The 9,703-nt window shown below is 43.1% G+C and overlaps 1 protein-coding gene across 1 annotated transcript; it reads right to left on the bottom strand.

Moving 5' to 3' along the window:
* Window positions 1-47: 47 nt before the first annotated feature.
* pla2g7 (phospholipase A2, group VII (platelet-activating factor acetylhydrolase, plasma)) lies at window positions 48-9,551 on the bottom strand. Its single transcript, XM_055044338.1, has 11 exons — window positions 9,187-9,551; window positions 7,613-7,740; window positions 6,725-6,875; window positions 5,924-6,017; window positions 5,777-5,845; window positions 3,415-3,589; window positions 2,200-2,313; window positions 1,781-1,872; window positions 1,132-1,302; window positions 912-1,060; window positions 48-572 (listed from the first exon to the last, which is right to left on the bottom strand). Exons 1-11 carry the CDS (start codon window positions 9,248-9,250, stop codon window positions 472-474), a joined length of 1,308 nt encoding a protein of 435 aa, XP_054900313.1. The 5' UTR covers window positions 9,251-9,551; the 3' UTR covers window positions 48-471.
* Between the last annotated feature and the right edge of the window lie 152 nt (window positions 9,552-9,703).

Here is a 9,703-nt window from a genome sequence, read left to right as displayed (position 1 = left end):
TTCGTCCTTAATTCCCTGAAACCAAAGAAAAAAATATAAAACACTGATTATTTGATACAAGTTTATTTAAAACATGTAGATTATAGACAGTATGCAATTCAAACTTTTATGTGCTTTTCACCCATGAGGAATCATACTGAGCTGCAGCACATAGGATCTTACTGTGGGCTTTAGTGTTAAAAAATTAGGCCTTTTTACTTGGCTAAGTCGAGATCCAAACAAATTGCTTAAAAATACTTGGTGTTTACTGAACAAATATGAAACTGCTAGCTAAAATAAAAGATTTCACCAACAGTAAAAGGAAGTCCTTTGTACGTCGAGTCCTCTTGATACAATCAGCGGTGCACTTGATTTGTCCTGCCTGCTAATGAGGTAGACTGGCTTCTCTCCAACGCGTTCTCCGCGGCCTTGTTCAGAGGAACCGGCTTCAGCTGGGAGAGATTCTGTGGCACGAGACACCCACCAGGGTGTTCACATAGAAGACTGGAGCAGAACGACGTTGGTTCCTGGGATGAGGTTTACGTCTTGTCCGTCAATCAGAGGGTCCCACTGATTGAAATCCTTCTCCAGACCTACAAAAGATGGAAAAACATCCGGATGAGTCTAAAAGTTGAGGCCTGAAAATGTCTCAAATTCATGAAAACTACTGTGCTTCCCTGAACAGGTTTCGCCCCAAATCATTTTTGGATAATGAGTTTGCACAAGCTGTTTTAGGGGTTTTTGTCACTTTAAGTCCAAATAATTCACTGCTGGCCTAACATTGAGTTGTTGCAAAATTCCCCTGCCATCTCCTGTATTTAGAGTTTTTTCTGTCTTAAATTTCATCAAAGTGGATTTAAAAAGTCTTAAATTTGACACTCTGGAGACATTGAACTGAGGCTTTTAACTGGACCAGGTGGGGGTTTTCTTACGAAGATGGCGTTGCAGAAAGGCCAGAGTTGCTTTGTTGGAAAGGTCTATGGCTAGCTCCGGGTCGATCTCCCCTTTCAGCTTCATCAGCTTCCCGATCCAGTTCCCGGTCAGGAAGGTGAAGTCTGGAAAGCTCTGATGAACCGTGCCTCTGTCGGAATATGAGATCATTAATGACCGGCTTATTAAATCACTACAACTACGGTGGGTCCTTCCCAGTACCTGATTGTGATCATTTTCCTGTCTATGACAGTACAGTCCATCTTCTTCATGCGGCTGATGTTTCCCGCCCACTGGAACTTCTCAGAGTTGATGAAGAAAATGGGCTGCTTGACCCGAGGAAAGATCTCGTCATCTAAAGGGACCATCCAGGCGTCCAGAGCTACGCCGCACCTGAATGGAGGGCAAAGTTTTAAAGCAATGTTTTAACCACAAACTTCAGAGGTTTTTATCTTTATTTTTATTGGGACTTCCTGATGAACCAACTCGGGACAAGTGCATAAGATGATAGGTGTACGCAGTTTTCAACATATTTCAAATGCAAATCAGGAAAATTGACCTTGCCCAGCAAGTCGATACTTTATAAAGCCAGCTCTCTGTAACGAGAACCTGACATTTTATTTGCTGTAAAGCAAATATACAGGTAACTTCTGCACTGGATTTTTAAAAATTTTTTAGCATCAGCGAGGAGGTTTGAATACGAATCATTTTGGTCAAACTAAAAAAAAACAACAAACCAATCCCACTAAAACACACGACTGGTTCATCATCACATACGATGAAAAAAAATGGAGACGCTGCCGCTTCTAAAGAGTACTGTACAATATTGTGTGACTTCCTGGAGTGGCCGTGTAGTAAAGAGAGAACGTACTTGAATTTAACCTCCTTGCACAGGGATTCGATAACGGTTGCGCCGCCGAAGGAATGTCCAATCACTGCTATCCTGCACAGGTCCATGGAGTTCTGGTGCCACAGAAACAAGAGGAAGTCGTTTAAAATGAGTTTTGTCCGATATGTATGAAAAATTATAGCTGCTGTCTTCATTGCAGTTCTGACACCAGAAGCTGGCTTATTTTGGAAGACAGGCCACAAAATGACCAACTTGGCTAACTTTCTTAGCAAATGCTATCATCAGGGCAGCAGCTAGCGAGGATGCCCCTTTAAATGAAGTCGCTTTAACATACAGATACACTGTGAAAAATACAGCAAGATCCAATATGTCATCTGCAAGAGTACATGTATTTTTTGGGGGGGGGCGGGAGTTTGTTGCCATAGCGACATTAGCATCACCTCCAGCGTTGTGTAGTCGAACGGCGTCTGCAGAACGTTCTGCACCGCCACGCCAGAGTTCATCTGGGTGAGTTTGTCCAGAGCCAGGATGCATTCGTCAGCTCGCTGCTTCACCTGGAAACGGGAACAAAATGGGATCACATCAAATTTCCCTTTTGTCTTTAAAATGTCTGAAATTATATGTATATATATATTTTTTTTAAGTAAGTTGGCCTTTAAGAAGTTAATCACAGGCCTGGGTGGGAATTTATTGTATTGTGTATTGTTTATCAGGATAAACATCTTAAGAACTCTGATTTATTACTGTTGCTATGAATTCCAATTCACGCTTAAAACCGACCAGACGCGCTCTTATTGTCACGGTCGATTCGTTTTATTTCCTCCACTGTTTTGTCCCATGAATTTGAAAATACAATTTTGTTCAGCTGAGTGACACTAATCGCACTCCATTGTGAGACCGGTGTCCTAAAGTGGCACATGACAAACGAGAATGTTTGTCAAGGCCAGTATTTGTCTTTGTGGGGCTATAATTTTCGTGACACACAGTCAGTCATGCAGACTTTCTTACTTCAAGTCAAAGACATAATAAATAGTTCTTAGTCATTACAACAGCACCGCAAAATATTGTGATACAACTTGAAGACCACATCGCCAGGATTATACTATTTATTTCCTTTTATGTAATCTCGTACGTTTTTTTTTTTTTCTGTTTTTCTGTTGGGCCAAGATTTGACTCGCATCTTTATAAATTCTTTGACACGATGCGGTCAAGGACACCGTTAAGCCCCTCCTAACATGCGTCTACTAACTAGTTAGGTTTTTAGTTTTTTTGCATCTATGGTGGATAAATTATGCTGATTTTTTTCCCAGTTGGTTGGATGACTTTCATACGTTTCTGTGGAGAAACGGGTCTTAAATTCCATTATCATTACTGTTGATGGTGGTCTTGAAAGGTCTTGAATTTGAGTTTGTGAAATCTGTAGAAACCCTCATTTAAATAGAGCTAAAATTCAAAGAAAATGAATACTTTGGAAAATGCACATTTATGCTGAGTGGGCCGGTTACTTAGAAAAAAAAAAAGAAAAAAGAAGAGAGATAGAGAGAAAGGATGTGGTTATTTCGCTGTAAAGCCTGCTTTGTGTGTTGAAAATAAAGAAGTGAGGAAACCCGTCAGTGTCCGGCCCTCTCTGCATGAAGCTGCAGGTTTCAACCGACCTGCTTGTTCCTCAGGGGGAACTCGCTCTCGCCGTGCTTCAGAGCTCTGTAGTACATCCACTCCCTCAGCAGGCCGTCTCGGGCCGAGGCCGCCGGCGACTTGGCCCGGCTCTCCTGCGTCGGCCCGGGTTCCGTCTTCTCGTGGAAGTAGAAGGTGGCCGAGGCCGACTCGTCTCTGCCAGGAGGGGAAAACGCAAAATGGATGTTGAGTGAGAGGAAAAAACACAAAAGAGGCAGAAAATGAAGCCGTTGAGTTTTTCTGAGGAAACGGACCTCGCTGTATGTGGTTGGCTTAGATGTGGCAATGTTGCATCTAAACCAATCAGATGGAGGTAAAGATCTTAAGTCGATGTCACTGTTAGCTTAAGCTTCCCCGGCATAAACCAAACATATAAACACAAACTAAGTTCAGCAAAAGTTGTTAAAAATCTTTGTGGTAGCTTTGTCACCTGGCCATGTTTCTGTTTCCTGCCATCATCCAATCAGAACCAGAACTCCTGGAGCGTCCAGGAGTTCTGGAGACTCCTGTAGAACCTCTGGACATGGCGCTCCAGTCAAGGATTCTTAATAACATTACGCACGACTCTCATCATCCTCTTCAACAGACTGTTCTACAGCAACAGTCAGAGGTTTCAATATGAACTCCTGCAACACAGACTGCTACAGGAGATGCTTCCTCTTAACAGCCATCAGTGTCTACAAGAACTGTTTGACAAGAACACTTGAATGATACGAGTTACATTTCATTTTCCTCTGGGACTGATTCAATGATTGCTTTTGTTGCTTGTGTTTCTTTGTATGGCAAACCGCAAATATATTTAATTCTAACAAGTCTGAGACAAAGAGGGTTTTATGAATTTGTGACATGTAGCAGAAGCAGATACATAAACTTCCTTTATGGGACATGAAAAAAAATCTCGGTTTCAAGTCCATCTACTGAAACATCCTCTTGTTTCATCCTGTTTTTGAGGTGAATTAAAGAGCAAATCTATATTGAGATCTGCACATATCTGTGCAAGGCTTGGCCCTCGTGTTCAGGCTCGTCTCAGGGTTTGCTGTCGCAATCCGAGGCGGCTGTCGGGTGACGCACCCGAGTCGCGCCACGCCGCAGGCTTGTGACAAAGCGGGTCCGCTGACGACGGGCCACGTGTCAGCTCCGCGGCTCCTGCCTTCGACCCGGCCGCAGCCGGAACCGACTCCCTCACAGAGCAGCCGAGGCCATTATGCTCTCCTCCATACGGTCCCCTTGTCTCTATACTGAAAAGAAAATGTGATGAGCTGGGCCGTACCATTGTCTGCACACCCTTTCCACTCCGACTCCACGGACAAACAGCAGAGGAGGGCCGGCCCTCTCTGCTGCGTTTGGCTGACGGTCAGACAGAATTTCTTCAAAACGACAGGATCCAGGTTTGCGTTTCTGGACTCCGTGTCATCAGGCACTCATGAGGAGTCCTGAAGGAATTATTTTAAATTTGTTGTTTTTTTTACAGGGTAGCAACGAAAAATGTCAATTAAAAATGGAAAAAACGTGTGCTATGACAAACGAATCGTCTCTTTTTAAAAGCTTCAGATCAAACCAGTGAACCTTATAAATGTACTAATTGGGTTTTACATTTACATCTTGACTGATCAACATTCATCAAAATAATATATTCATTATGGTACTACAATTCTAATATTATTCATAGCTTTTCTTACTTTAATACATAAGAAGTTAAGAAAAAACAACAAAGTACTACATTTAGGAATCGGTTTTATGTTGATTCATGTTGATTAGTTGAAGTGACTTTAGTTTTGTGTGTGTGTGTGTGTGTGTGTGTGTGTGTGTGTGTGTGTGTGTGTGTGTGTGTGTGTGTGTGTGTGTGTGTGTGTGTGTGTGTGTGTGTGTGTGTGTGTGTGTTTGTGTGTGTGTAAGGTTTGTCCTGTGTCTACGTGTCGGCCCGCGATGGTCCAACTTGGACCCCGTCTTTCGCCTTATGACCGCCGGAGTCGGGCGCCATATCCAGGTTTCCCACAGATGCTAACAGAATTAGCGCGCGTCAATCTGACATCAGCTGGTTAAACGAGACTTCCTGCTCGTTTGGCGACTGTAGTTTTCACACGCGGGTGGCGTTTGTCTGAAATTTCCCGACTGGAAATATTTCTAAGCAGCCAAATTCGCTTTTTTTCTTCTTGAGAAAGCGAAAAGTGTAGCAGCCAAGCTTGACCGGCAGTGCACGGCGATGGCAACTCATGGTCGATGCAACACTTTCCCCAGCATCTGGGTGAAACCGAGGCTTCTTCACACCTTGGTTTCACTGAGCCTATCAGCAGTCAGGTGAGTTCAGGTAGAGTTCATGTCATGCTCAGCCTGGCGAGTTACCTGTGTTCCACTGACGCCACCATGAAGCCATGAGAGGCCAGCTCTACACATATAGCTGAATACAAAGTCCTGGAACGAAACAGACAGATGTTCAGCTAACAGCGGCTCCAGCCGTAGCGGGAAGAAAACCTACACACGGGTGTGTACCTGAAGGCACCCAGGCCGTGGGAGAAGATGACCACGGGACACTTCTCACTGGATTGAAACGGAGCATCCATGAAGGCGGGGATCTTATAGGAGCCTGGAATGTTAGAACCAGACGGCATTAGAGTGGAATGAAGAATCAGAACAGAAACAAACTCTCCTTTAACGACCCGATAGTTCTGCTCGGGAACGCGTCTGAAATTACAGATCAAAGTAGGAGAAAGTTCATGGCTGAGCTAATACCCGACTGAAAAAAAAAATGAAGCTGAAGCGGCGAGTGTGAATTTGAACTCACTTCTTCTTTCAGATTTCCCTCTGATCTGGTTTCGATCAGCTGCCTCCTCGCCACAGACTATTGATCCTTAAACTGGACCTTTCGAAACCCTGACGCTTCAGATTTCAGTAGAAATTTGGTGTCGAATTTCCAATGAAATCTGAAAAACTGTGAGGATCAGTTGCTGTGAGGTCTTTTAGACTGCTTCTTCTTGTCAGACCGATTCTCGCTAAAGTGACTCTATGTACAGACCCGAGCGTTGGTTTGTGAAATTGTAAGAGATGTGGTTGATAAGAGCTACATTCTAATTTAAAAAGGGAGGTAATTACTTTTCCACATGGGAGCTAAGCAAGTTTGTATTGTTTTTTTTTTACTTGTAATAAGCAAAATTAGATTCAAATTTGGATTTAATCTGGACATTTTTGATAATAAAATTAAGTGTGACGATTGAAAAAAAAAAAAAAAAACTAATAGTAAGAGAAGGAAGCATGACACACATCTGGAGGTTGTGTGTGACTGCAGATATTCACCAAAGAGGTATTCAAAAATCTTTTCGCTCCAAGTTCGGTTGATTTTCATGAAGTCGGCCAGGCCGTAAAAATACTCCATGTTCGGCACCCAGTCGGGCTTCTCGGCTTTCTCCGTCTTCTGGCAGGGATAGTAAAGCCGGAAGAAGCTGCCCTGTTAACACACACGCACACACGACTCACTTTAAATCAGCAGGACAACGAAAACATTACATTTTTTCCTATAAAACAGGAGACAATAATTGCGTGTATGCTGAGGTATGTCAGCAGGGCCAGCCCAGTGACCTTTCGGGGCCCTGGGCGGCAATCCTCCGGGCCCCGTCCAGCTGACATCACTCAGTACAGCTCTGGTAATATTCCTTTTGTCTCATCCGTCTTCAAAAATACTCAACTTGACTACATCCGAATGATCCATTATCGCAGTTATTTTCAATAAATGAAGCTGACTTGTCAGATTAAGAGTCATGTTTTCATTAGCTGTGTGAAAAATCATTCTAATACACAGAAATAAAGGCTTCCAAACATTCATCTGTGTAACTAATCTAAATAATGTGTTCCACTTTGTAATAAAGTTTCTGAAATAAACCGACTCTACAATATTCTAATTTATTGAATAATTTATGCTTATTTTTTTTCCTTTTGTGAGGATTGAATCATGCAGAAAAGTGAAAAATAACATTTTCTTTTTGAACTTTAACCTAATAGACAGCCAAGTATTTCGCAGTCTGACCACTCTGAAATGGCTGCTTAGTTTGCATATGCCTTTGACTGGCCCTGACTCGGTTGGAGGAATACTACACAACCGTTTTTGCCTATTGAAATCCAACGCCCACTCAAACACACAGTGTGTGTGCGGACATGAAGTGGGTTTTGTTGCTTGCTGTCTGTCACCTGTGCGGTGTGGTCCATCATGAAGTCGGTGCAGCCCACGTGGTTGGGGCCCTTCGGAGGAGGGATCCCCAGATGATTACTGCAGGAGCTCCCCATGGCAAAGAGGCCTAGCGTGTACCTCCACTCTTCTGACAAAAGACCACGATACAGACGCGGTTAGACGAGACAAAGATCAAACCACCAATAAACGCTTTTAACTTCACCTCAAGTCAACGGCTTGGTGGTTAAAACTGGAGAAAATGATTGAAACTGGGTTTGGACTGGATAAAATTCAGGGTTTCCCCCAGAACCAGAACCAAAAGAGGAGAAGCAGCTTTCAGCGTCTATGCACCAAAAATTTAGAACAAACTTCCAGAAAACTGTAAAACAGCGGAAACCCTGACTTCCTTTAAATCTCAACTAAAAACAAACCTGTTTAGAATTGTATTTGAAACGTAATATGTAAGAATGTATTGTTTATTCTATGTTGCATGACTTTGTGTTTTTGTGTTTATGATGTAAAGCACTTTGAAATGCCTTGCTGCTGAAATGTGCTATACAAATAAAATTTGATTGATTGATTGATAGTGTATTATAAGCCTGGTGAGTCACCAGGCTTGAATTGGTCCCTGCCAGGCTAAGCAGTGTTTATTTATTTTATTTTATTTAAAACTTTATAGTTTTTGTTCAGGTCTTGTTACCTACAAGTGACATTTTCAAATTTCCTGTCGATTTTAGACATTTTTGTGTTCAAAAACACAGCCCTTCTCAAGCTCCCTGCCAGTTTCTTGAACATTAATACAGGCATATATACATATCTGATCCTTTGTGGATCACAGAAAATCCCAAATGAATTCAGAATTACTCAACTCAAATCAGAAACGCACAATATTTATCCCAAAGTGAAGTTAAACGTTGCCGTGACTCGTGTTCAATGAGTTGCTGCGACGTAATAGTAGGTTTTTTTTGGCAACAACGTGGATGGAAAACTGCCAGCGTCGATTCATACCCGCTGACATACAAGTCCAACTATCGACATACTTTATCTTGCCACTCAACCATTCATTTGCATTAGTCAAATCAGTTCTCTGTTTTTATAGGGCACCAAATCAGGCTCTAGCCCAGGGCTCACATCCATGTGAATCCGGCCCTGGTTACTACAGTCTCAGGCCTGTTAGGCTAACGGCTCTATCTTAAGGTTTTCCAAACTGTTTTTATCCACCTTTTTAACTCTCCATCTGACTGGTTAAAACGCCATGGGATATGTTGAAGTCGGGTATATAATTTATTGATCCACCATTATTTTGAAACCATTGGAAACCTCTGTCCTATCATTCCACATCAGAAAAATGAAGAGTTAGAGATTTATGTTTTGGAAAGTTAAATGACAATAACGCTGACGGTCACGTCAGTTTTAAACAGCATTCGCAGACTTTGCCCTTTGGCCTCGATGTTCCTCTATTGGTCCCTTCACTTCGTGAATAGCGTGATAGTAACGTCGGCGTCAGAAGCTGTTTCGCAAACACTTTTATGTCACAACATCAACGAAGCTGTGAACGCAGAGCTCGCGCTCGCCGCGTTCAAGTCGTGCTTACCTGTCTTTGCCCAGTTGTAAATTTTCTTCGCCGCTATCTGCACAAATCCTCCATTCAAAGACATCGACCTTTTGTCGTTTTGAGAAAAAAAAACCCCAACAACCCAAAAAGACTAAACCTGAGTTTAACCCACGCGCTGAGCGGCTGACACCAGAAAAGCGACAAAACAACAAGGCCTGCGGCAGCTCCGGAAACCTGCTTGTCCCACGGCTGTTGCCGCATCAGCTGTGCTTCATTATTGTGCGGTCACAGGCATTTGTTAGCGACACCTGTATGAGTCACTCGGCGGCAGCTGAACCTGTTCGGGTTTTGACGGGTCTGCTGCTGCGAGCAAAACTGGGAGTCACACGGGAGGATGGGAGGAGTAGCGGCTTTGCACCGGCTCCGCATCATTTACAAGCCGGCGAGACAAGGCGGGGCGGGGCTGTGTTTCTGCTGACCTTCTGTCTGTGCCTTTCGGGGTTGTTAGTGGACACTCACTTCAACCATGTATGTCGTATTGACGTAAAACTAATAG

This window comes from Poeciliopsis prolifica, unplaced genomic scaffold (genome assembly GCF_027474105.1).
Source record: "Poeciliopsis prolifica strain line A6 unplaced genomic scaffold, Auburn_PproV2 SCAFFOLD020, whole genome shotgun sequence".
In the NCBI taxonomy this organism is placed as follows: Eukaryota; Metazoa; Chordata; class Actinopteri; order Cyprinodontiformes; family Poeciliidae; genus Poeciliopsis; species Poeciliopsis prolifica.
This window is presented reverse-complemented; position numbering and strand designations above follow the sequence as displayed.

Bases quoted from the DNA above. Each gene is read 5' to 3' on its own strand.
- pla2g7 (XM_055044338.1), bottom strand. From the start codon at position 9,250: ATGTCTTTGAATGGAGGATTTGTGCAGATAGCGGCGAAGAAAATTTAC. The intron at 1,303-1,780 runs GTACGTTCTCTC...CCCTCCATTCAG, and splicing joins TGCAAGGAGGTTAAATTCAA to GTGCGGCGTAGCTCTGGACG. The intron at 1,061-1,131 runs GTACTGGGAAGG...ATATTCCGACAG, and splicing joins AGGAAAATGATCACAATCAG to AGGCACGGTTCATCAGAGCT.